Source organism: Scyliorhinus canicula, chromosome 2, assembly GCF_902713615.1.
Source record: "Scyliorhinus canicula chromosome 2, sScyCan1.1, whole genome shotgun sequence".
NCBI lineage: Eukaryota > Metazoa > Chordata > Chondrichthyes > Carcharhiniformes > Scyliorhinidae > Scyliorhinus > Scyliorhinus canicula.
The window spans coordinates 175,518,897-175,545,600 of NC_052147.1; the positions used below are offsets into that span (position 1 = coordinate 175,518,897).

At 43.9% G+C, this 26,704-nt stretch overlaps 1 protein-coding gene across 5 annotated transcripts in view; it reads left to right on the forward strand.

The window, feature by feature from the left end:
* The window catches only part of gtf3c3 (general transcription factor IIIC, polypeptide 3), an 88,884-nt gene that overhangs the window by 27,595 nt on the left and 34,585 nt on the right, over positions 1-26,704 (forward strand). For 4 of the 5 annotated variants that reach the window (XR_005459741.1, XR_005459742.1, XM_038789107.1 and 1 more), the window contains exons 7-13: positions 1,967-2,114; positions 4,353-4,434; positions 9,091-9,191; positions 15,357-15,528; positions 19,230-19,432; positions 22,920-23,021; positions 25,240-25,375. Coding sequence is in view for 3 of the 5 variants with exons in the window: in XM_038789107.1 (XP_038645035.1) it covers positions 1,967-2,114; positions 4,353-4,434; positions 9,091-9,191; positions 15,357-15,528; positions 19,230-19,432; positions 22,920-23,021; positions 25,240-25,375 (944 nt within the window). In the remaining 2 variants the exon portion in view is untranslated. The remainder of the gene's footprint in view (positions 1-1,966; positions 2,115-4,352; positions 4,435-9,090; positions 9,192-15,356; positions 15,529-19,229; positions 19,433-22,919; positions 23,022-25,239; positions 25,376-26,704) is intronic. The other variant, XM_038789108.1, reaches the window with a different exon arrangement.

A 26,704-nucleotide genomic window follows, 5' to 3' on the forward strand; every position in this document is an offset into this window, starting at 1 on the left:
GCCGCTTAGTATCCAAAGATATGCAGTTTAAGTGAGGTTGCGGGGGAGTGGGCTGAGGTAGGGTGCTCTTTCAGATGGCTAGTGCAGACTCGGTGAGCCGAATGGCTCCTTCTACACTGTAGGGATTCTATGATTCCCATGTGGTCCAGAGCAGGTAAGGATGGCAGAATTCCTTCCCAAAAAGGCATCATTGAATCAGATTGTTTTTTTTAACCACAATCCATGATAGTTTCATGGTAATCATTATACTTGGACTACTTTTCAGTTCCAGATTTATTAATTAATTGAATTTGAATTCCACTAATGGCCGTGGTAGATTCTTCTCCTTCCTCCCCCCCCCCCCCCCCCCCCCCCCCCCCCCCCCCCCCCCCCCCCCCTTCCAGGTAAAGATTGAACTGAATCATAACCACCCAGTTATGTAACTGACGTCTGAGTAACATACCTTTATTTAGGCAACCGCCTTGGTCTGGCCAAAAGTATACTACTGTTGCTACTTTGCTTATCTAATTATTTATGTACTTGGTTTTAAAAGAAGTTTTAATTTATGTGCAACATCACAAAATCCACTTGTTTATGAAATACATAAAAAAATTATATTATACAGAGAAGTGCAGGCATGCATCATAGTTGAGTATGTCACAGTTAGTGTTATCCTGTAATTTAAAAAAAATCATTACAATCTGTACCTTAACATCAATGTCAACAAGTTAATTTTCAGGTTACCCATTTTGTGTACTTTTACAAGGTACACGGAAGCCATATTGTTAGATTACTTATCTTTGGGGGCTGGTGGGGGCCATGGTTGGGGTGTAGTTTTATATAACATTTGTTCTCGGGTCATGAGTAAAGTTTGCAAAGCTGCAATTAGTTACTCTGTAATACAGAACTTGAAAAATGCTGAAACAAAACATTGTTGAAGTTTTTTGTCTTGCACTCATCAGGACAGATGCAAGAATACCAAATTTCAAAGGGATCAACGATTTATACTGTTTGATTAAAAGTTGCTGATTGGTTGACAAGTCGGCTCTGATTGGTTCAGGCATTGTTATGGTGAATGCACTAGGGAGCTATTGTTTCCCCATACTTTTGTTTAATTCAAAATTGGCGCAATGTATACTAAGAATGCACAACAACCAATTTAAGTTCATCAGTCAGGCTCACAATGAAGCTCATTCATACTTACTAAAAGCTGCATATATTCATATACAGGCACCTTTCCTCAATAGGCAAAAGAAGTATGTCCAGACTTTGCACCTTTTCCCTTTTCATGGTGTTACTGCTTATCTTGCTGTTTGCATCCATGCCCATCCACGCTCTTTGTCTTGCCATCCTTCCTTTGTTTCCTGCATGATGTTGCTCTTACTTCATTTGTTGTTGACCATGTACATTCTTTTCCTGTCAGGTGTTTCTTTTCTGCTGCCACACTACTGAACCTGCATCTGTCCTTCACTGCTTCGACACACACCTGCTGCATTTATCACTTAACTTAGAGGCAGGCCTCTAACCCTTTCTTCAGTGGTCTTTGAGACTGGCACCCTCATCAGCTGCTGACCTGCACTTAACCTGTATTTGGCTGGGAAGCAGCAAATTAAAAAAAGGAATTCTTGCAGTAATATTAATTTATCGTCTTATAACCACTTTACAGTTTACTGTCAGGAATCAACTTCAATTGAAAATAATCTGAGTCGTGACCCTATCACAATCATGTCATGCACCCTTCTTATTGGAGTTGAAGGGAACGTTTGACAACATTTTTTTATTTTAAGAGCTTTAGGAACTAGGCGGTAGATTTTCCGTCCCATTCGCTGCGGGAATTGTTGCTGGCAGGATGGAAAATTTGACGGACCATTTAAAGGTCCATTGACCTTGGCAGGAGTTTCTGGTGCCAGGGTGTGCGTGACTGGAAAATCCTGCCCGAGGTTTTTAATTTGTAAATAAAACCAGAAAATATTTTGGTTTTTTTCAGGAGCTATTATGAAACCAATGATATTACATCAGCTATTGGTGTGATGGAAGAGGCTCTCAGCAAACATCAAAGCCTGGTTTCTGCTGAGGATGTTAACATGGCAGCTGAATTGTACCTGTCAAGCAAACAGTATGAAAAAACACTGGAGGTAAGCATTGTGTGAGCAAAGGAATAGATGGATGAAGTAGTGCTTTCCCTGTGCTCTATAATCCACTCCATCTACATTACTCCATGCCAGTATAGGTCAGATACCAAATAAACTACTAGTGCTTAAGGTAGCTGTTAAAAAAAAGGTGAAAATATGGAGTCACTTCTGTAATTTTAGTACTCTTTGGCGAGATAAATAAAATTAAGTCGAAAAGTCAAAACTGAAATTATTTTTCTTTTATTTCAACCCACCCAATTTGCTTGGTTGCCAAAGTGCTCAAGGAGAGTCTTTACATCAAATTGCAACTGTGGTTAGCACTGTTGCTTCACAGAGGCAGGGTCCCAGGTTTGATTCCCAGCTTGGTTCACTGTCTGTGCGGAATATGCACATTCTTCCCGTGTCTGCATGGGTTTCGTCCGGGTGCTCCGGTTTCCTCCCACAAGTCCCAAAAGACGTAATTTGGACATTTGTAATTCTCCCTCAGTGTACCCGAACAGGCACCGGAATGTGGCGACTAGGGGATTTTCACATTAACTTCATTACAGTGTTGATGCCAGCCTACCTGCGATAATAAAGATTATTATAAAAATTTATTTTGCATTGCATTTCAGTCTATTTTGTGGTTATAAACAACAAAAGCGCCGTCCATTCCTTTCAGCTAACTTGCATAACCTCATGTTATGTATGTCAAGTCAAGCTCTTATGTGAAAGAGACATTGCAAGCGAAAGCCTGTTGCATACTGAAATCTTGAGAAACCATACCGAATCTCAATTAATTGATCAACATTAGCTCAATTTCAAGTTGTCATTGAAGGACAAGATATCATAATTCTGTAATCTGATCATGTGGATTTCTATGCATTGATCAACAGCATACTCTGGATGTATCTAACATTAGATATCTTTGTTTGCATAAATGGATGTTTTGATTTATAGTTGTTTTTTGAGCTGTCTGATCTCCAACGTTTTACATTTGTCTGTGACATCACTCATGGTGGAATCAAAATTTTGTTTAAATTAACCTTCTACCTAGATTAAAACTGTAACTCAATTTTGAATTGTCTGATATTCCACCATATTTAATTGCGGCCACCGCTGCCTGTCTATGACAACACGTCTTTGGTTTAGTCACAATTTCTGCACCTGAACAATGGAGTAAACTGATGTCATTGTGTTTAAACTTACCAGTATCTACATACCTTTGATTCAGCTGCATAAACCTATCCATCAAGGTGAACCTGGTGGGATATAACCTTTGGATTCTGCATTACTCTGACCTAAACTTTCAAGCCCACATCCAGTCCATCACCTTCAGCGCATTGTCAATGCTTAAATCCCACTGCTGCGGAAAGTTTTCATTGACAACCTCAATTTGTTGGTTTATTTCTCCAGTGCCCTTTTTGCCAACTTCATCAGATGCAGCCTTCATAAACTCCAGTTAACCTAGAACTTCTTGTACACCAGATCTTAGATTCCTGTCGCCTAAATCTTCCCTGAACCTCTGTTTCCTTATATCTGATCAAATTAAATTTAAGATCCTTGTTCTTATTTCCAAATCCCTCGAAGGCCTTCTCCACCCTACTTGGGGAATCTTCACCAGCTTTGTTTTGTCCCAGCCTGCAGATTGTAGTTAACTGTGTATTCCACACTCCCCTGATTTTGCATGAAAACTACACTTTGAGCAATTATTTCTTTGCCTTTTGGAATTTTATTTTTAAATTTCTCTCCATTTGCAAATGTCAGCTGAAGATCTAACAGTTTCTTTCCTCTTCTTTTCTGAAAGAAAATAAATTAACCCTTCTGTGTCTATCTGTTCTCCTTTGTATTGCTGCTGACAAGTTCTTGAACATCATGAGTATGATCTTTATTAGTGTCACAAGTAGGCCTATATTAACACTGCAATAAAGCCCCTAGTTGCCACTATACGGCGCCTGTTCGGGTACACAGAGGGAGAATTCAGAATGCCCAATTCACCTAACAAGCACGTCTTTCAGGACTTGTGGGAGGAAACCGGAGCACCCGGAGGAAACCCACGCAGATACAAGGAGAATGTGCAAACTCCACAGACAGTGACCCAAGCTGGGTATCGAACCCGGGTCCCTGGTGCTGTGAAGCAACAGTGCTAACCACTGTGCTGTTGTGTCGCTATATATGGATAAACTCAAATTGTTGATGTTACCTCTCCTTTTATGAAATTTTATTTATTTTACATTGAATTGTTCTAATTTTCAATTTGAGTTACAGATTATAACTAAGTTCACTGAAGTTGTGGTTGAAAAGGTTCCCGCAAAACAAGATCTTTCAGAGGAAACTGCAGAAGGTAAAAGTGTCTTGCACTGTAAACGACTTGATTGATTGATTGAAGAAGATTACAAGCTCTTAGATAAAAGTGCTTGTGTACTAAATTAAGTCCTAGGGAGACTGAAGCCATTGTTTTCAGTCCCCACTGCAAACTCTGTTCTTTAGCATCAGTCTGAGACTAAGCCGCTCTGTTAACAATCTTTTTTAAAAATATTTTTATTCAAGGCATTTTCATATACATACACAAATTATCAGAAGAACGACACGTCAACTCAATAAGCAACCGCAACAACCCGCCCGCCGACCCCTCAATCCTCCTTAAAGAAATCGATGAATGGTTTCCACCTCGGGGTGAACCCCTCTGCCGACCCTCGCAGAGCGAACGTGAACTTCACCAGCCTCAGGAATTCTGCCTGGTCTCTCTCCCACACTCTGCTTTTGACGGCTCTGATCCCGCTTCCCTAGCAAAACCACTCTCCGAGCTATCAAGGAGGCAAAGGCCAAGACGTCGGCCTCTCTCACCCCCTGGACTCCCGGGACTTCCGACACCCCAAATATCGCCACCTGTGGACTTGGAACCACTGCCACACCCAACACCTCGGACATCACATCTGCAAAGCCCTGCCAGAACCCACTCAGTCTTGGATGTGCCCAGAACATGTGGACGTGATTCACCCCCCCTCCCCACCCTTCGCAAGGCCTCCGCCCACGTCCCGGACCCCACTTCCTCTGCCTGTTCACAATCTTGGGACAGAAATCTCCACCCCCTTTTCAGTGGGCGGGAAAGATAGGGGGGATGGAGATTCCAACAGGAGTCCCCAAAAGGTTTTACGCTGGTGGGATTTCCCGTTCATTTGTTCTCTCCCCACCAATGATGTAATGGGGTGGTCCCCCCCCCCCCCCCGGGCGAAAAGTTGGCAACACCATTACCATACATTTACATACTATTAGTGGACTTTCCCGCTAGGGCCTCCCATCACGGGATTTACAACAGCTTTTGCCAAACAGGGACCTGGCGATCGGTCCCCAGCAGGGGTGCACTGGTATGTGCAGGCACAAGGAGATGGTCATATCAGGGCGAGCAGGAGCGGATTGGCGGTGAGGCATCCTTGAAATTTTTTTTTATTTGGATTGAGGCATTTTTTAACAACATCGTCTCAATCTCTTGAAAGCCGATGTTGCTGGCAGGGCAGGTTCATTCAGTGTGACATCGTGGGACCTGCCTCATTGATTTTTCTTTTGCTGGAGTGTTAAAAAATGTGGCGGGGAAAGCCGGCATTGGAGCTGGTGGGCTACGTATTGCCTTTCCCACCTGAGCTGACACTTCGGCAAAAAATGATAAAATTCCACTCTTAATATCATATTTCAACCATATATTCAAGCCACCATTAAGTCTAAAAAATATATATTTTATTCAGGTATTTGTATAAACAAATAAACCAAATAAAAACAGAAGTGAAATTGTACAACATAACAACCAACACTCACTCCATCCTGCCTTACCCCCTCTCCCGTCCTGCTTTCCTGCTTTTTAACCCCTTCGCACCCCCTCCTCCACTGCTGACACTTCAATCCTCCTTGAAGAAATCAATGAACGGCTTCCACCACCGAACAATCCCATCAACCGAGCCCCTCAAGGCGAATCTGATTCTCTCCTACCTCAGGAATTCCGCCAGGTCACTCACTTACACCTCCCACATTCGGAGGCTCTGAGTCCCTCCACCTAGCAAAATCCGTCTCCGGACTATCAAGGAGGCAAAGGCCAAGACGTCGATCTCTCAACCCCTGGACTCCTGGTCTTCGGACACCCCGAATATCGCTACCTCTGGACACGGGGCCACCTTCACCCCCAATATCTCTGACAGTACGCCTGCAAACCCCTGCCCGAACCCCTTCAGTTTCGGACATGCCCTAAACATGTGGACATGATTTGCGGGCCTCCCTGTGCACTGCTCACGCCTATCCTCTACTGCCTCAAAGGACCCACTGATCCTTGCCACCGTCATATGCGCCCTGTGAACTACTTTAACCGGAATAAGACTGAGCCTTGCACACAACGTGGATACATTCACCCTCTGCAGGGTCTCCTCCCAGGCCTGGCCTTCAACAGTCCCATCAGCTCCTTGTAGACCTTGAATACCTTCCCCTTCCTTAACCCCTCCCTTGTCAACACCTTATCTTGCAGCCCCATGGGTGGCAGCCCGGGAAAGGAGGACACCTTCCTCCTCAGAAAGCCCCGGACCTGCAAGTACATAAAATCATTCTCCCTGAGCAGCTCATACTCTTCCTTCAGGTCCCCAAATTTCGCAAAGCTGCCCCCCAACGGACAGGTCCACAAATCGCTCAGTCCCTGCCTGCCGCCACCCCCGAAACCTTGCATCCAGCTCCTCCGGTGGAAACCTATGATTATCACAGATTGGTGCCCACACCAAGGCACCCTCCAGTCTCAAATGCTGCCTCCACTGCCCCCATACCTTCAGGCTAACACCACCACTAGACTCACGGAGTATCTAGGCGGTGAGAATGGCAAAGGCGCTGCCAACAAAGTGCCTACCTCCTGACTACCCCCCACTGAGCTCCCGTTAATTAGTCCGTCCAACTAGCATGGTAGCCCCGCCCAAGGCCTACAAACCTCCTACCCCCACTGATTCCCCTCCCTCCGTCCACACCCCCCAAGAAACAAAGAAACAGAAAAAGGTGCACTCGCCCTCGATGCTCCCCAAGCACCCCACCACCAAACACAGCAAACTATTTCAAAGGAGAAAAGCTCTCCAAAAACAATCAAAAGAAAACACCACCTCCTCAGAGGTTCAATGTCCTCCTCCTGCCAGTCCATTGGCCCTCAAAAACTTTGTCGCCTCCTCTGGCGTACGAATATAGTATTCACGATTCTGAAAAGTCACTCGGAGGCAGGCCGGATACAACACTCCAAACTTCATCCCCTTCTTGGAGAGGACAGTCCTGCTAACGCCTCACTCTAGTGCTCGCTGGCCTAAATTGGCTACTGGTCAAGCACCATTTTAATTAAAAAAATTTTGTTTTGTTTTCAACTCAATCCCTGGCTTTATCTCTCCCTGTCGCTTCAGTCTTCTCCAGCCCAACAACCGTCCCAAGTTCCTGTGTTCATTTAATTCTGGCCTCTTTTGAGTATTTTGATTTTACTTCCTCAACCATTGGTGGCTATATCCTTCAGATGGAATTTGCTTCCTGCACCTTTCCTCGTTTAAGGCACACTTTTAAACTCAACTCTTTGACGTAGCTTTCGGTAATCAACCCTAATATTTCTTGATGTGGCTCGGTGTCATATTACATTTTATAAAGCTCCTGTGTCCCAACTTGGGATTTTTGTTATGTTAAAGGCACTATATAAATGTAAATTGCTGTTAAATGATGCAGTGCATTTGCCACTGATCTTTCAACACAGCGATCTTGTTTATATCTAACTCTGGGATGTCTATCTCCTCTTTCTGCTGACTGTAAGTGTCCTACAAGGAATGAATTCCAAGTCTCCCTATTATTAATGAACATGGGATTAACAGCATAGAATTGTCCCAATTTAGCACAAATAAGCAATCTCCCTTACAAAGACCATAGGTTGATGTACTTTGATGCATTGTAGTATTATCTTTTGCATACAGGCCATTTCTATAAAAGACACAAATTTGAGCGCAGCTGTTTCTTATGTAAAATTGTATGCGTTTTCTAGTAGAGATATAGATAAATTGTTTTTTTTTGCCAGGCTCTATTACGCCACCGGAAGTCCTATTGTGAATTTATTAACACAAAGTTATTCTGTTTTACTTGTACGGAAAATGTAAAAAAATCTGGTAACATTTATAACTCTGTATTTACTTTTTAAAAATAAATTTAGAGTACCCAATTATTTTTTCTTCAATTAAGGTGCAATTTAGCGTGGCCAATCCACCTAACCTGCACTTTTTTGGGTTGTGGGGGTGAAATCATGCAGACATGGAGAGAATGTGCAAACTCCACACGGACAGTGACCGACGGCTGGGATTCGAACCCAGGTCCTAAGCACCGCAGTCCCACTGCTCACCAGTGTGCCACATGCCGCCCAATAACTCTGTATTTACAACAGCTAATGTGAAATCAGAAATGAAATGCATGGAAATTCAGACACTTCTTGAATTTCTAAAATAATAGTGCACTTATGTGTCTTGGCGAGCCAGGCAAAAATAGTCTGAAAGTTAAGCGTCAACCTCTATTTGTATGGTGTCTTTAATGTAGAAACAGCCTGCAAATGTTTACATAATGGAGGGGAGGAATACAATAATGGGGAGTCAAAGGGGCAGACATTAAGCCATGGAAATATAAACAGTGGTAAGTATGATGGTTTGCCAATGAATTGAAGCACAGTTTATCAGCATGTCTTAATTCCCGGTGTAGCAAGTTTCCAATTTTAACTGTACTGCCGGGAAGTGGCAGAAGGCTAGAGGGTGAGTTACCCATGGGTATTGTGAAGAGCCAGGTGGTCATTATTAATAGCCTGGGAATATATTTGTTCTTTTTGTAGCGGAGGCCTAGATCTAAAATAAGCTGCTCAGGTATTGGAAATGGGGAGAAAGCAATGTAAAATGGAGTGTGGAGAAGATATGAATATGTAATGGAGAAGAGAATTCAAATCAATTGTTTTCTCTGCTTTATCTGATTATAGATATTACTTACAACTGTCATATCCCAGAAACGGTGCCCATAGATATCCGAGTAAAGCTGATCGTGTGCTTGATCCACCTTCATATCCTCAAACCTCTTGATGTAAGTTTCAATGCAGCATGATTTTTATACTAAATTATGATCAGTATAGTGTATAAGTAAACTTCACGTTACCAAAAATAGTTTTTGCAATAATTCAGTTCAAATGTCTGCATTTGTTCCTAATCTAAAGAAAATGGACTGAACTTTGTTTATTTTGCTTTATCTAAGTGAAGGAGCCATTGTTTGGAAATTGCAAGATCCTCCGCCGGGCTACTAGGGACGCAAAGGCCAAAACACCGGCCTCTTTCGCCTCCTGCACTCCCGGCTCCACTGCAACCCCAAAAATTGCGAGTCCCCATCCTGGCTTGACCCTGGATCCCACCAACCTTCCTTGCTACCCCCTTCCAAAACTCCCTCCGCGCTGGGCACGCCCAAAACATATGGGCGTGGTTCGCTGGGCTCCCCGAGCACCTAGCACACCTGTCCTCACCCCCGAAAAACCTACTCATCCTCGTCCCAGTCATGTGGGCCCTATGCAGCACCTTGAACTGTTTGAGGCTAGGCCTCGCACAGGAAGAGGAGGAATTCACTCTCCAGGGCATCCACCCACGTCCCCTCCTCAATCTCCTCACCCAGCTCCTCTTCCCATTTACCCTTCAGTTCCTCCACCGAGGCCTCGTCTACCTCCTGCATTACCCGGTATATGTCCGAAATCCTCCCTCCTCCAACCCACACCCCCGAGAGCAACCGATCCCGCACCCCTCGTGGGGGCAGCAAGGGGAACCCCTCCACCTGCTGCCTGGCAAACGCCCTCACCTGTATGTACCTAAACATGTTCCCCGGGGGAGCCCAAACTTCCCCTCTAACTCCCCCAAGCTCGCGAACCTCCCCTCCACAAACAGGTCCCTCAACCTCCTAACCCCTGCCCTGTGCCAGCCCAGAAATCCGCCATCAATGCTCCCTGGGACAAACCGATGGTTCCCCCGTATCGGGGCCTCCATCGAGCCCCCCACTTCTCCCCTATGTCGTCTCCATTGCCCCCAAATTTTGGGGGTAGCCGCCACCACCGGGCTCGTGGTATTCATCGTTGGAGGGAGCGGCAACGGCGCCGTTACCAGCGCCTCCAGGCTCGTGCCCACACAGGACGCCACCTCCATCCTCTTCCATGCTGCCCCTTCCCCGTCCATTACCCACTTACGCACCATCGCTGCGTTGGCAACCCAATAGTACTCACAGAGGTTGGGCAATGCCAGCACCCCCCCTATCCTTGCCCCGTTCCAGGAACACCCTTCTCACCCTCGGAGTCCCATGCGCCCACACAAATCCCGTAATACTCCTGTTGACCCTCCTAAAAATGGCCTTCGGGATAAGGATGGGAGGCACTGGAACAGGAACAAAAACCTCGGGTGCACCGTCATCTTAACGGACTGCACCCTCCCCGCCAGTGACAGCGGTAACATATCCCACCTCTTAAACTCCTCCTCCATGTGCTCCACCAACCTTGTGAGGTTGAGCTTGTGCAGGGCCCCCCAACTCCCAGCCACCTGGACCCCTAGGTACCTGAAGCTCTTCCCTGCCTGCTTCAGTGGGAGCCTACCAATCCCCTCCTCTTGATCCCCGGATGCACCACAAACAACTCACTCTTGCCCATGTTCAACTTATATCCAGAGAAACCCCCGAATTCACTAAGAATCCTCATCACCTCCGGCATCCCCCCCCACCGGGTCCGCCACATACAGCAACAGGTCGTCCGCATACAGCGACACTCGATGCTCCTCCGCACCAGGCCCCTCCAGTTCCCTGACTCCCTCAATGCCATGGCCAGGGGCTCAATCGCCAACGCGAAGAACAAGGGGGACAGGGGGCACCCCTGTCTCGTCCCCGGTACAGCCGAAAGTACTCCGACCTCCTCCTATTTGTGGCTACACTCGCCATCGGGGCCTCTTAGAGCAGCCTCACCCACCGGATAAACCCCTCCCCAAACCCAAACCTCTCCAGCACCTCCCACAAATACTCCCACTCAACCCTATCAAAGACCTTCTCCGCATCCAATGCCACCACTATCTCCGCCTCCCCTTCCATGGCTGGCATCATAATGACATTGAGGAGCCTTCGCACATTCGCATTCAACTGCCTTCCCTTCACAAACCCCGTCTGGTCCTCATGAATGACCTCGGGCATTGGTGCCAAATTATAAACAGGTTTGGGCTGTGGCATCATTCAGGTGACAAACTAGATCAAAAAGACAGTTTGGACTTTTTCAGCAAGCAGTGAGAATTGTGTCCCAGCCATTCAAACCAGGTGAAGTTTCACCCCAGATGTGAAAGAACAATCTTTTAACTGCTGCCCCATACGTTTCTACTTTCCTTTTGCAGTTTTTTGAATACCTGGAAAATTAACTTCTTCCCAATAAAATATATTCCGCATATTCTAAAACACTTTATTCTGTTGCATGATTATTTAATGCACAACCAAGTTATATTTTTTACTGATACATATGAATATAATGTTACCATTAAACATAAACAAAAGAGCTAATTTGGAAACAAAAAAATGATGATCTTTAATGGAGGGATTCAGAGTTTTATTTGGATGCTAAATTCTAATCTTAAACATTGAGTTCTTGCTAGAATTTTGGATTCTAACTTGCTAGAATTCAAATTTACACAAAAGCATTCATACTGCATTTGAAGTTACAGAATGCAGCTTTTTGGTGCAATTAAGATTAATTGTGATTCCTATATTTCCCATAGATCAAACCTATTTTTGTAAGTATGCATTATCTGGACCACTGGGAGCTCTTCCGGGGCAGGTGTGACCTGTATAAGAAGGACAGGTTGCATCTGAACTGGAGAGGCATAAATATCCTGGCCGCGAGGTTTGCTGGTGTCACACGGGAGGGTTTAAACTAGTATGGCATGGGGGTGGTCAGAAGGTGAAAGCATTGAGGGAGAACTAGGGAATAGGGCCAGTATGGCTCTGAGGCAGAGCAGACAGGGAGATGTTGCTGAACACAGCGGGTCTGGTGGCCTGAAGTGCATATGCTTTAATGCAAGAAGTATTACGGGTAAGGCAGATGAACTTAGAACTTGGAACTATGATGTTGTTGCCATTACAGAGACCTGGTTGAGGGAAGGACCGGATTGGCAGCTAAACGTTCCAGGATTTAGATGTTTCAGGGGGGATAGAGGGGGATGTAAAAGGGGTGGCAGAGTTGCGCTACTGGTTAGGGAGAACATCACAGCTGTACTATGGGAGCACACCTCAGAGGGCAGTGAGGCTATATGGGTAGAGATCAGGAATAAGAAGGGTGCAGTCACAATGTTGGGGGTTTCCTATAGGCCTCTTAACAGCCAGCGGGAGATAGAAGAGCAGATAGGTAGACAGATTTTGGAAAAGAGTAAAAACAACAGGGTTGTTGTGATGGGAGACTTCAACTTCCCCAATATTGACTGGGACTCACTTAGTGCTCGGGGCTTAGATGGGCCAGAGTTTGTAAGGAGCATCCAGGCAGGCTTCTTAAAACAATATGTAGACAGTCCAACTAGGGAAAGGGCTATACTGGACCTGGTATTGGGGAATGAGCCTGGCCAGGTGGCAGAAGTTTCAGTGGGGGAGCATTTCGGGAACAGTGACCACAATTCAGTAAGTTTTAAAGTGCTGGTGGGCAAGGATAAGAGTGGTCCTAGGGTGAATGTGCTAACTTGGGGGAAGGCTAATTATAACAATAGTAGGTGGGAACTGAAGAACCTAGATTGGGGGCGGATGTTTAAGGGTAAATCAACATCTGACATGTGGGTGGCTTTCAAGTGTCAGTTGAAAGGAATTCAGGACCGGCATGTTCCTGTGAGGAAGAAGGATAAATACGTCAAATTTCGGGAACCTTGGATAACGAGAGATATTATAGGCTTCGCCAAAAAGAAAAAGGAGGCATTTGTCAGGGCTAGAAGGCTAGGAACAGACGACGCCTGTGTGGAATACAAGGAAAGTAGGAAGGAACTTAAGCAAGGAGTCAGGAGGGCTAGAAGGGGGTCACGAAAAGTCATTGGCAAATAGGGTTAAGGAAAATCCCAAGGCTTTTTACATGTACATAAAAAGCAAGAGGGTAGCCAGGGAAAGGGTGGCCCACTGAAGGACAGGGGAGGGAATCTATGTGTGGAGCCCGAGGAAATGGGCGAGGTACTAAATGAATACTTTGCATCAGTATTCACCAAAGAGAAGGAATTGGTGGATGTTGAGTCTGGTGAAGGGTGTGTAGATAGCCTGGGTCGCATTGAGATCCAAAAAGACGAGGTGTTGGGCGTCTTGAAAAATATTAAGGTAGATAAGTCCCCAGGGCCTGATGGGATCTACCCCAGAATACTGAAAGAGGCTAGAGAGGAAATTGCTGAGGCCTTGACAAAAATCTTTGGATCCTCACTGTCTTCAGGTGATGTCCCGGAGGACTGGAAAATACCAATGTTGTCCCTTTGTTTAAGAAGGGTAGCAAGGATAATCCAGGGAACTACAGGCCGGTGAGCCTTACATCAGTGGTAGGGAAATTACTGGAGAGAATTCTTCGAGACAGGATATACTCCCATTTGGAAGCAAATGGACGTATTAGTGAGAGGCAGCATGGTTTTGTGAAGGGAAGGTCTTGTCTCACTCACTTGATAGAGTTTTTCGAAGAGGTCACAAAGACGATTGATGCAGGTAGGGCAGTGGATGTTGTCTATATGGACTTCAGTAAGGCCTTTGACAAGGTCCCTCATGGTAGACTGGTACAAAAGGTGAAGTCACACGGGATCAGGGGTGAGCTGGCAAGGTGGATACAGAACTGGGTAGGTCATAGAAGGCAGAGAGTAGCAATGGAAGGGTGCTTTTCTAATTGGAGGGCTGTGACTAGTGGTGTTACACAGGGATCAGTGCTGGGACCTTTGCTGTTCGTAGTCTATATAAATGATTTGGAGGAAAATGTAACTGGTCTGATTAGTAAGTTTGCAGACGACACAAAGGTTGGTGGCATTGCGGATAGCGATGAGGACTGTCAGAGGATACAGCAGGATTTAGATCGTTTGGACACTTGGGCGGAGAGATGGCAGATGGAGTTTAATCCGGGCAAATGTGAGGTAATGCATTTTGGAAGGTCTAATGCAGGTAGGGAATATACAGTGAATGTTAGAACCCTCAAGAGTATTGAAAGTCAGAGAGATCTGGGTGTATAGGTCCACAGGTCACTGAAAGGGCAACACAGGTGGAGAAGGTAGTCAAGAAGGCAAACGGCATGCTTGCCTTCATTGGCCGGGGCATTGAGTATAAGAATTGGCAAGTCATGTTGCAGCTGTATAGAACCTTAGTTAGGCCACACTTGGAGTATAGTGTTCAATTCTGGTTGCCACACTACCAGAAGGATGTGGAGGCATTAGTAAGGGTGCCGAAGAGATGTACCAGGATGTTGCCTGGTATGGAGGGCATTAGCTATGAGGAGTGGTTGAATAAACTCGGTTTGTTCTCACTGGAACGACGGAGGTTGAGGGGCGACCTGATAAAGGTCTACAAAATTATGTGGGGCATAGACAGAGTGGATAGTCAGAGGCTTTCCCCCAGGGTAGAAGGGTCAATTACTAGGGGGCATAGGTTTAAGGTGTGAGGGGCAAGGTTTAGAGAAGATGTCCGAGGCAAATGTTTTTACACAGAGGATAGTGGGTGCCTGGAACTCGCTGCCGGAAGAGGTGGTGGAAGCAAGGACGATAGTGACATTTAAGCGGCATCTTGACAAATGCATGATTTGGATGGGAATAGTGGGATACAGACGCAGAAAGTGTAGAAGATTGTAGTTGAAAATGAAAATCGCTTATTGTCACGAGTATGCTTCAATCAAGTGACTGTGAAAAGCCCCTAGTCGCCACATTCCGGTGCCTGTTCGGGGAGGCTGGTATGGGAATTGAACAGTGCTGCTGGCCTGCCTTGGTCTGCTTTAAAAGCCAGCAATTTAGCCCAGTGTGCTTAGTCGGGCAGCATGGTCGGCACGGGCTTGGAGGGCCGAAGGGCCTGTTCCTGTGCTGTACTTTTCTTTGTTTTGTTCTTTGTATTGTGCTTTTAATTCAATTGGAGTCCATTTTAAAATTCAATTAAGACAGAATTTTATTCAGCTTTATATTGCAGCTTAAAGATGATAATGTTAAGATCTGTTTTCTTTTGTTTAGCTATTGTTAACTAACAGAATCAAATGTTCTTAATCTTTAGCTTTTGATGACCAATTTAATGGAACAGAACCCTGAAGACATGGGAGACCTTTATTTAGATGTGGCTGAGGCTTTTTTAGAGATTGGCGAGTATAACTCTGCATTGCCCCTTTTGAGCGCCCTTGTGTGTTCAGAACGATACAACCTTGCAGTTGTTTGGCTTCGTCATGCAGGTAACTAGACTCAAAACTGATAATCTGAACCTTGTTATTTAAAGTAAATGTTTGTTATCGTGCAGTGAATGTTATTGAAAGAATTATAAACTGGGGGAGTATGCTTGAATTAAACTTTTCTTTTATATGAGCAGCATGCTGCACGTTGGAGAATGAGATCAATCCAGTTTCTAGTTATAAGGAATTTGATGTTTTATTGTTTATATCTGCAAGATAGCTTGCCCAGTCAGCAAAACTTTCTTCACACAGCGAGTGGTTCGGGTTTGGAAGACACTGCCTGAGAATGTGGTGGTGGCAGATTCGATTTGAGGCATTCAAAAGTAAATTAGGTGATTATCTATAATCTGCAGGATTATGGGGAGAAGGCAGGAAATGTACATTCAGTGAGCTGGCGCACACACCATAAGCCAAACGGCTAACTTCTGCATTGTAACAGTTCTGTGATTTTGAGATTCAGAGATATTTAAAGGAAATGTTGCAGCTGCCATGTTAAATGTTCTGTCTTATCGTTTTGAAATCTTGAGTCAGTCAAACATTGCTATGGTCCATTGTACTTTAACAAGTAATTTCAAATAATGCTATTAAATGTTGGTTAAAAAAATAGATGTTTTGCTTCTGAGTTTTAAAATGCAAATTCACAAACAAATTGAGATTTAACAGTTAAAATTCATCACTGTTCGAGTTGCTTTCATTTATGGATTCCTTTTACTTTTGATCTGTCACTGCAAATCTTTTACATCCAGCTGAAAGGGCAAACAGAAGCCAAACATTTTTTTAACCAATCATACAGCACTACTACTTTAAATTGCTTGTTAAAGTACAATACACCATGACAATGGTATAATGTTGGACTGACTCTCGATTTCAAATCGATAAGAAGGAACATTTAATGTAGCAGCCACACCCGAAAAACAGCATGCTCAGCAGAGCAGCATTCCCTCAGTACTGCATTGAAGTATCATATTATGTGCCCAAGTTTTTAAAGGCTTGAAACCACAACCTAACTCTTGAGACAAGAGCGCTGACCAGTTTTGAGAGGGTGAATAATGAAGAACACTTTAAAAAATTCATTCATGGGATATGGGTGCCCACCCACCATTTAATTCTCCCCCCCATTGCTCATCCTCAATGCCCCTTGAGAAGGTGATCGTGAAGTGCCTTCTTGCACCACTGCACCAGAGTGCTGTTAGGAAGGGAGGTCAAGGATTGTCACCCAGTGACAGTGAAGGAACTGCGATAAATTTCCAAGTCAGGATGGTGAGTGACGAGGTGAACTTCCAGGTGGTGGTTTTGCTGTGTCTCTGCTGTCCTTGTCCTTCTAGATGGTAGTGATCATGGGCTTGGAAGGTGCTATCTGAGGAGTCTTGGTGAGTTCCTGAAGTGCATCTTGTGGATGGTACACACAGCTGCCACTGTCCATCGGTAATGGAAGGAGTGAATGTTTGTTGATGTCGAGGTGCTGAACCACATCTTCAGAAGCCTGAACAGATGACTTTGGCTGTTTTGGGTCTGTCCCTCTGGGACTCTCATGGAGGGATGCATAGCTATCTGTTCACCTTGTTCCTTAGAATCCATCCATGGACTTCAAAGGGTGAAATGAAGAGCTGTTGCAGCCTGGATTACAGGGTGATGAAGGAGTCATAGCAGCTTCCAATAAAGTGAATGCACATATAGAAGAAGCTCTTGTAGTAGCAGGCCAGCTGCATGTTGAGGGAGTGCAAGCCCTTTCAGTTGATGAATTTGACTGGTCAGTCAAGTCACTGATTTTTATTTTGATTGATATTTATTGTCACATGTACCAAAGTACAGTGAAATGTATTTTTCTGCTGCCAAGGGAACGTACACAGTATGTACAAAGTAGACAAAAAAGAATTGACCGAGTACATTGACAAATGGTACATTGACAAACAGTGATTGGCTACAGTGTGGAACAAGAGAGTATGTTCTATGAGAGTAGTGGGGGTATGGAATGCACTGCCTGTGGAAGTAGTTGAGTCGGAAACATTAGGGATCTTCAAGCGGCTACTGGATAGGTACATGGATTACGGTAGAATGCTGGGGTGTAGATTGATTTGTTCTTAATCTAGGATAGAAGTTTGGCACAACATCGTGGGCCGAAGGGTCTGCTCTGTGCTGTATTTTCTATGTTCTAAGAGCCAAACAAAGCAAATATATGAGCAAGAGCATGCATAGGGCGTTGTGAATAGTGTCCTTACAGGGAACAGATCAGTCCGAGGGAGAGTGCCTTAATGAGCTCATGGGGGCAATCAATGATGGCTGCACCTTGGAAAATTTTGGGATGGTGGTGAAACACATTTCCCTCTGTGCCTGGGGTGCTGCATTCATGTGGAAGTGAATGTATTAGTGACCTGATCAAATAGGGCATCAATGACCTGGTTTCAAGCCCCACTCCAGCACCTAAGCATATAGTCTAAGATAATATTCTATTGAATCATAGAATTTACAGTGCAGAAGGAGGCCATTCGGCCCATCAAGTCTGCGCCAACCCTGGAAAGAGCACCCTACCTCCACCCTTTCCCCATAATCCAGAAACCCCACCTCATGTTTTTGGACACTAAGGGAAATTTAGCATGACTAAGCCACCTAACCTGAACCTCTTTGGACTGTGGGAGGAAACCGGAGCTGTCAATCATAGCCGAATAAAACCTATTTCACATTTATGCGAATGAAAGCTGTGCAGATCAAAGATTTGAGGTTTACAACTGCTACTTTCTCTACCTGAGCCGGCAGGTGTAGGGCGCAGGTGAGTTTTAAAATGGTGATCTTTTCACTGTCTCTGTCTGAACTGCTTTTCTAGCTTCCAGGCAGGGGTCTCTGTAATGGCCATGGGGGTGGTTTGTAGAGAAGGGCATTTGAATGGATGTGGTCTCTGTAATGGGGCGTTGTCTCTGTAATGGGGGGGGGCTCTTATGGAAGGCTGTCTTAAGGGCTCTCTTAATTACAGGGGGGTCTGTGGGAGGTGGGGGGACCCATCAAACCCATGGTAGTCGGAGGGGTAGCCGTCGGACCATGATATTGGGCTGCCCACTGGAAATGGCGGCCCATTAACAGATTTTGCAACTGAAATCTGTAATCCTCACCATGCAAAAATTTTCATGACAAGGGATACATTACCTCTGGATTCACACTTCTAGTGCAAGCGCAAATCTGAGGCAATTCATTTTGGCAGGAGAACAGAGTCTGCCATAAGGAGAATTCAGCCCATGATATATATAGACGGAAGCCTTTATTTTGAAAAGCATTCAAGATTACTTCAAATGGTTATGAAAGCATTGCTAATAATCTTAAACAAAATTAGAAAGATAATATCAATTATTTACATTTGAAGGAAATATTCAAAAGGAAAAAATAGTTATGGTACCAAAATGGTGCAATTCATCTAACTCTACTGCTGCGGAACAACTTCATTTCTCCTGCTGTGCCCAGCTTCACTTTGCTATAATATGAGGTTAAGCTAGTCGTGTGTGTGACATATTGTTAATTTCCAGTAGAACCTCAACTGTCAGTTGACACATTTACTGTATTTTAATGCATTCTGTTAATACTTTATTTATTCGTGTTCGTGTTCTACTTGATTGTAACAGCATATGGAAAACTATGATCAGAAGAGAAATTAAAAGAAGGGAACAATTTTGAGAAAAGGAAAGATGCTCTGCTGAATTCTGATTTTCGCATTTCAGAGTGTTTGAAAGCATTGGGACACATGGAGCTAGCAGCAGAGAGCTACACTAAAGTGGTGGCAATGGCACCGTTGCACTTGGATGCACGTATTTCCCTGTCAACCTTACAACAGCAACTGGGGCGACCAGAGAAAGCTCTTGAGGCTCTGGAATCGATGCATGATCCAGAAACACTAACACATGATGCAAATGCAGCTCAACAGGTATGAAATGTTGTATCTGGTTAATTCTCAGCTGGATTGTCAAATGCATTTCGCAAAATAGTAACTTAGTGGCAATATATTGGATGTATTAAAATGGCAAAAAACATTTGGTTTGCCTCACAGTAGAAATTTGATTGGTGCAGTAGAAGGAATTTTGAGCCTCATTGAGTTTGACATATTTGCCCATGCACAAATTCTAGATAAGCATTATTTAGCTCACTAAATAGAAACTTTACAGGACAAAATAGGTTCACTAAATGGGGCTTACTGTATAGTGTATAGTGGAAGAGTTGGCATTCCATTTGGGGCAGCACGGTAGCATGGTGGTTAGCATAAATGCTTCACAGCTCCAGGGTCCCAGGTTCGATTCCCGGCTGGGTCACTGTCTGTGTGGAGTCTGCACATCCTCCCCGTGTGTGCGTGGGTTTCCTCCGGGTGCTCCGGTTTCCTCCCACAGTCCAAAGATGTGCGGGTTAGGTGGATTGGCCATGTTGAATTTCCCGTAGTGTCCTTAAAAGTAAGGTTAAGGGGGGGTTGTTGGGTTACGGGTATAGGGTGGATACGTGGGTTTGAGTAGGGTGATCATTGCTCGGCACAACATCGAGGGCCGAAGGGCCTGTTCTGTGCTGTACTGTTCTATGTTCTATGTTCTATTTATCAGCCTATTGCAAGTGGCCCTCGGTTTCTAAAGGTATCAAGTGATCTTCATTGGAACTCCCTTATTCCTCTTCTTGAAATGTAGAGCTCATTGCTGAAAAATGGTTTTCATTAAAATGGCTATTAATCACATTGTTAAGTAAATGACTCATAAGCAAAACATTTTTTGATTCTAGTCTGCCTCATATTAGTATTTGTTAGTTGGTGGGATGTGCAATTTTGCATGTCTGCACAATGATATACAGTAAGAAGTCTTACAACACCAGGTTAAAGTCCAACAGGTTTGTTTCAAACACGAGCTTTCGGAGCGCAGCTCCTTCCTCAGGTGAAGGAGCTGCGCTCTGAAAGCTCGTGTTTGAAACAAACCTGTTGGACTTTAACCTGGTGTTGTAAGACTTCTTACTGTGCTCACCCCAGTCCAACGCCGGCATCTCCACATCAATGATATACAATCTGTGATTAATGGTGCCTGTTGGCTGATATCATGGATTTGCCTAGTACCAGCAGTGAAATAAATTTTACAAGACATAATAGGATGCAATATGCCCAGCAACAGGTAGAAATCTGCCAGGGAACAACAGTGGTCAGCCTACAAAAGGCAGGATGGAATGGGTCTTTCTCATGAATGAGATTAGCAGATAGGATGAGGAGTAAATCCTCTATTAGTAGAAACAGATTAGCTAAACAATTGGGAGATCAGTGAGGTATATACATGCTAATGTCAAGGAATTTGAGAGGGGCAGACAGCCAAATACAAAGAAGGCAGCATCAAAGTGGAATAAAGGCATAATTGCCAGGACCCCCAGAAGCAAAGCAGGCCAGTTGATACCTAGCAACCTCCGAAGCTTGCAACCTGGAGGTAAGGTTTTACATGTAACAACCTCTACGTCTTAGGTAGTTTAAATATTTTCGCTGGACCAGGGCAATATGTTTCCCAGACTTAATTCAACTCTCTGTATCGTGTGGTAACTGGAAACTGATTTTTGACATACAGATCTAGTTAATTTGGAGCTTTGACAGAGGTCATCTGGATGCGAAACGTGAGCTCTTTCCCGCTCCCTACAGGTGCTGCCAGACTTGCTGAGATTTTCCAGCATTTTCTCATGGATTCAGATTCCAGCACCTGCAGTAATTTGCTTTTATCCTTTATTTAATTTGGATGTTGTTTGGGGGAAAGGGCAAGTATTAAGGAGTTCAGGGATTTAAGATATATTTTGGAAAAAGAGGTACGTTCTACATAAACTGTATGTGTTTAGCGGTTCATATGCTTAATTGTCCTAGATTAGGGGCAGCACAGTAGCACAGTGGTGAGCACAGTTGCTTCACATCTCCAGGGTCGCAGGAGTTGCTATCTTTATTAATAACCACCAGCTGTGAGTATGTTTCTCGTCATGACCAAATGACACAACCAGTATGTTAGTTCAAAAGACAGTTTATTATTAAACACAAGACTGATCTCCATGTGCAATGATACACACGGCTACGCATTAAGCTACACCTAAAATGACCTTTACTTAACTTCTGGATGACCAGCTCTGTGCAAGTAGATAAGGCCTTTATCTGAATCCCCATCTGTGTCGGCTGGAAGTTGTCAGGTTTGTCTCGGCTGCAGCTCGTCTCTCTCGGGTGGCGATCACGGGTCTTGAACTTGGCTGGTCGTTATGCTGCAGTTGGTGTGGGCACAGGCCAGTCCCAAAAGAGACCGATCTCAAAAGAGATCGATCTCTAGTTGCGCAGTGCCTCTTATCCTTCACCTTTTGGGCGGTGCTAACTCAGGATCCAATGGATCGATAGGGTCTCGATCACTCTAATCGATTCTGCCCAGTTAGAGGCAGGTACCACAATGCCTGGGCGGGTCCTAGTTACCATTGTCCCAAGTACATACGCCTTTCCAAATAAGGGGAAGTGGTGCCGGTGTATCTGCTACTGTTGCTATTCCTTGATTTGAGTCTATTGTCCTGGGGAAATCGGTGATTGACCTTTAACAGGTGCAAGTTTCAGTTCGGCCTGGTTTTCCTTTGCACAATACACGGGCTGTTTACTGTCTGTGTCCCAACTTGACCACAATTCCCATTATCCTTTGCGGGCGGCCATTTTAGATGGCCACATAGGTCCGATTCCTGGCTTGGGTCACTGTCTGTGTGGAATCTGCACGTTCTCCCCGTGCCTGCGTGGGTTTCCTCCTGGTTCTCCGGTTTCCTCCCGAAGATGTGCCAGTTAGGTGGATTGGCCATGCTTAATTGCCCTTAGTGTCCAAAAAGGTTTGGCTACGGGGATAGGGTGGAGGTGTGGACTTGGGTAGGGTGCTCTTTCCAAGGGCCAGTGCAGACTCGATGGGTCAAATGGCCTCCTTCTGCACTGTACATTCTGTGAAATTAGTGTAGTCCTGTTCATGTATTTGTCTTTAATTTACTAAATAGTCTTTGATGATTGTTATACGACGACTGGACTGATTATTCTCACAGGGGTTTCACTTGACTTCTCACCATTCCAAAAACAAAACTATATACTCCCATGAACCAGGGTTCTGTGTTGGGATACCCTCTCAGATAACATCCGTGTGGTTCTTGACACAGATCGAAGTAATGATACTCATGAAGAAGAAAATGTCAAAGCACTTGAAGAAGGCAGTACTTTAAACACCAGTCACTTTTCTGTAGAACATCTAATGCTTACTATAACCTATGGAATAAAAGGTTGTCAGTAAACTATTCATATACAGTTTTCTGCAAGAGATATTGGATAAAGTTTCATTTATTTCTCTCTTTCCATTAATTATTTTAATTGGCAGGCTATCTAAAACTCAAATAACATCTTGTATATCATCCAGGAACTGAAGCTGTTACTCCATCGCTCTACCTTACTGTATTCCCAAAAAAAGTTGCCCGAGTATGTGGATGCTTTACTTGCAATGCTAGCAATGCTTTTAAAGGTGAGTTGGAATTTAGCTATTGCTCCACAATTCTTAACGAAAAAACCTTTGCAAACAAAACTAAAATTGATATGCAACTTGCAATACCAAAGTAAAGTAGCTTTTTTCATTTGCATGTTTACGCCTGAATTTTCTTGATGTTCTTGTTCAAGTCTGTAATAATGTATTAAGGGCGGCACGGTAGCAAAGTGGATAGCACTGTTGCTTCACAGCTCCAGGGTCCCAGATTCGATACCAGACTTGGGTCACTGTCTGTATGCAGTCTGCACGTTCCCCCTGTGTCTGTGTGGATTTCCTCTGGGTGCTCCAGTTTCCTCCCACAAGTCCCGAAAGATGTGCTGTTAGGTAATTTGGACATTCTGAATTCTCCCTCTGTGTACCCAAACAGGTGCCGGAATATGGCGACTAGGGGCTTTTCACAGTACCTTCATTGCAGTGTTAATGTAAGCCTACTTGTGACAATAAAGATTATTATTATTATTAATTAGTATAGACAAAATTGCAGATATGTTCAAAACGCTAGATTATTAGAACCATATGAGAATTAACCAAGTTTTGTCCCAGTTAAATACACTGTTTTATTCTAGGTAATTGGCATTACTGAAAACCGTTTATGTGAGTATATGTTTCTATATATGCTGTTTCCTCCAGCTCATAACCGTGATATTAGCACTGGTAAAGATTAAGTGTCATGTGAACCTACAACTGATCGAATAGAAGCAATTAAAAGCTGTGCTGCCAATTCACAACAGACTCACCTGATGAATGAGCTGTGCTCCCCAAGTTAGCGATTTGAAAGAAACCTGTTGGACTTTAACCTGGTGTTGTAAGACTTCTTACAATTTAAGATAGATCATGTTAGTATTTATCACTTTTTGCTAGTAAACACAAATCATTTTGTTTTTGCTTAAAATGATGCATTGTGTAATGATGTAACTATATCTCATCTTGATTGGTGTGGAGAGGCTTCATAAAGATTAAATTAAATGGTGGACCAAAAGACAGGGATGGTCCCATAATAATCCTGTTCTGTGCTAGCAGTTATGGTACTGCAGTTAGCAAGGACACCCTGGGCTAGGGAAAGGAAAGTCAGCCAGTGTTCCTGCAGCTGATCACAATTCAATAATGATACTGGAAATTACTTGCACAGGTATGTGGTGGAGAGAGGGTAGACCTTGCCTATGATTTTCCTCATGTTTGCTGACATGCCTGACAGACAAATAATGTCTGATTGGGTGAGATATCACAGGTCATTTGTAGAACAGGGAATCTTTAAAGCATCAAGATCTTCAGAAGAGAAAAGGGACAAAATTTGCATAGGAAGTGAAGACAAAGCAAAAAAAAAGTTGCACCATTAAGTTCTCTTTAACATGGTAAATATAATATAATATTCTGCCTTATAATGTCACTTTCCAATTGTGGAGAAGCATTGGAGAGCCTATTTCTAGAACTTTGGTTAGCTGCTCGGAAGTAGATTAGCCTTGGTTGACTTGACTAATTATTTTCAAAAATTATTTGTGTTTACTACCAGATAGTGATAAATACTAACATGATCTTTTGTGAATTGACAGCACAGCTTTTAAATTGCTTCTATTTGATCGGTTGTAGGCTCACATGACACTTAATTTTACTAGTGTCAATATCAAGGTTATAAGTTGGAGTAAACAGCACACATAGAAATATATATTGAATCAGTTAAACTGGCAAGCATGTCCTAATTTACTATCCTGTATAGGAATAACGAAATGCGTGATTTTCAAAATGAATAGAAGGGCACATTTGTGACTTTAATAATGCATAATTGTGCAGTAAATCAACATGTTGAACACTGAATGCTGATAATGTTGTCTGACAGTGAAGATAAAATTAAAATGCAGAGTTGAAAAAACACAATTACTAAGACACCTTGCATTAAAAATGAATGCCAAGTGCTCAGTTTGACTTACACAGGTTACAGGAATGCCTCTGAATGTTGCTGCTATTTAATCATTATAACTCATTGTTTTAGAGAGATGGAAAGCTGGAAGACATAAAACAAATGCCAACAATTTGTTACTTTTTTAGATGATAACATGACTCCATCATTTAAGGAGAAATTTTGGAGTAGTAACTGCATTACCTTGGGGCATTAGCTGTTTTGATATTTTTGCAAATAAAAATGGTGTACAAAAACAATTGTGCCTAAATGAAGAGCAATTGAAACTAATTTTTATTGCAGGTTGCAATGAACAGAGCTCAAGTTTCTTTGGTTTCAAGGTCCAAGAGTGGGGAAAAGCACTTGTATCTTGTAACGGACTCGAGAGATAAAGTTAGTGACATTGATGATCAGGAAGCTGCATATTTAGATGTTAAAGGTAAGGAATGAAACACCATGGAGAGGATTCTCCATTCCTGAGACTATGGGCGGGATTCTCCCGCACTTGGCACGATGGCCTGGCGCCAGCTCTAAGAGCGGCGCGAACCACTCTGGCGTCGGGCCACCCGGAAGTTGCGGAATGCTCCACACTTCCGGGGGCTAGGCCGGCGCTGGAGGGGTTGGCGCTACGCCAACTGGCGCTGAAGGACCGCCGTGGGCCAGCGTGAGTTGGCGCATGCGCAGAACTGCAGGTGTGTTCTGGCGCATGCGCAGAACCACCGCCGTGTTTCCTGCGCATGCACAGGGGGTTTCTTCTCCGCAACGGCCATGGCGGAGCCTTACAGAGGCTCGAATCCCGACCCGTGGAATGTTTTGATTTAAAACCACTCATTCCAGACAAACTGGTTTGGCACCATTCTACAATAGAGCCAATACTAAGCTGTATGTGTTAGTAGGTCATGCAAAGTAAGAAACTCTTCAATTGTATGTGTTTGACTATGGCAGGACTCCGTTCTCTATAATCCTCCACTTGTTATTTCCATTCTTTGTCGTCTAATTTTCAGAACTCTATCCAAATAACGGCAGTTAAGTTGAAGGATAGTAACCAATTATTGTGTGTGGGCCTGTGTTCTGTGGAAACTCACAAACTGTCAGAATTAGGCTCACTTAAGTGCTATCAGGAATTGATGCAGAATCCGCTAGGGGCTGCTCCAAAGTGGCCCTAATTAATGCACACTGCAAGTAATATTGATCATTTATTTCTGCCATAAATGCTCTTCACACTTCCGGCGAGGATATCATTTGACCTTATTGAGTGTAATCATCCTTCTGGAATCAGACAACTTCCCACCATATTGACATATTTACCAAGAGCCTTTCTGATACTTCTCAGATCCCCTGAAAATTATGAAGTTTCCCGGTGAATAAGTATTGTGTATAGAATTAATGTAAAAGACCAACATTTCTCTAATTCTGTATTTGTGATCCATTCGTTCACAGTGACCAATCTATAACTGCATCAGGCACACAAAGGGAAGGATAGAATTGTTTTTCTTGCAAACGTAACAAAACCTCACTGAAGGTATAGTGAAAGAAGAGTTTTTTGAGAAAGCAATTGGAGAAGAGAGAAATAACTACACAGAGGCAGGGAACTTGAAGGTGAAGGCAACACAGCTGGATGTTCTAACTTCAGGTGGACTGAAGGTGCAGAGGATGTCAGTTGGAAGAGCAAAAGGCACATGCTGGCACAGGACTGGTGGAGGTTGCAGATGTGGGAGTTGCAATGTTGTGGATGGACTTGTAAATAAGGATATTTTGGAGAATAGAG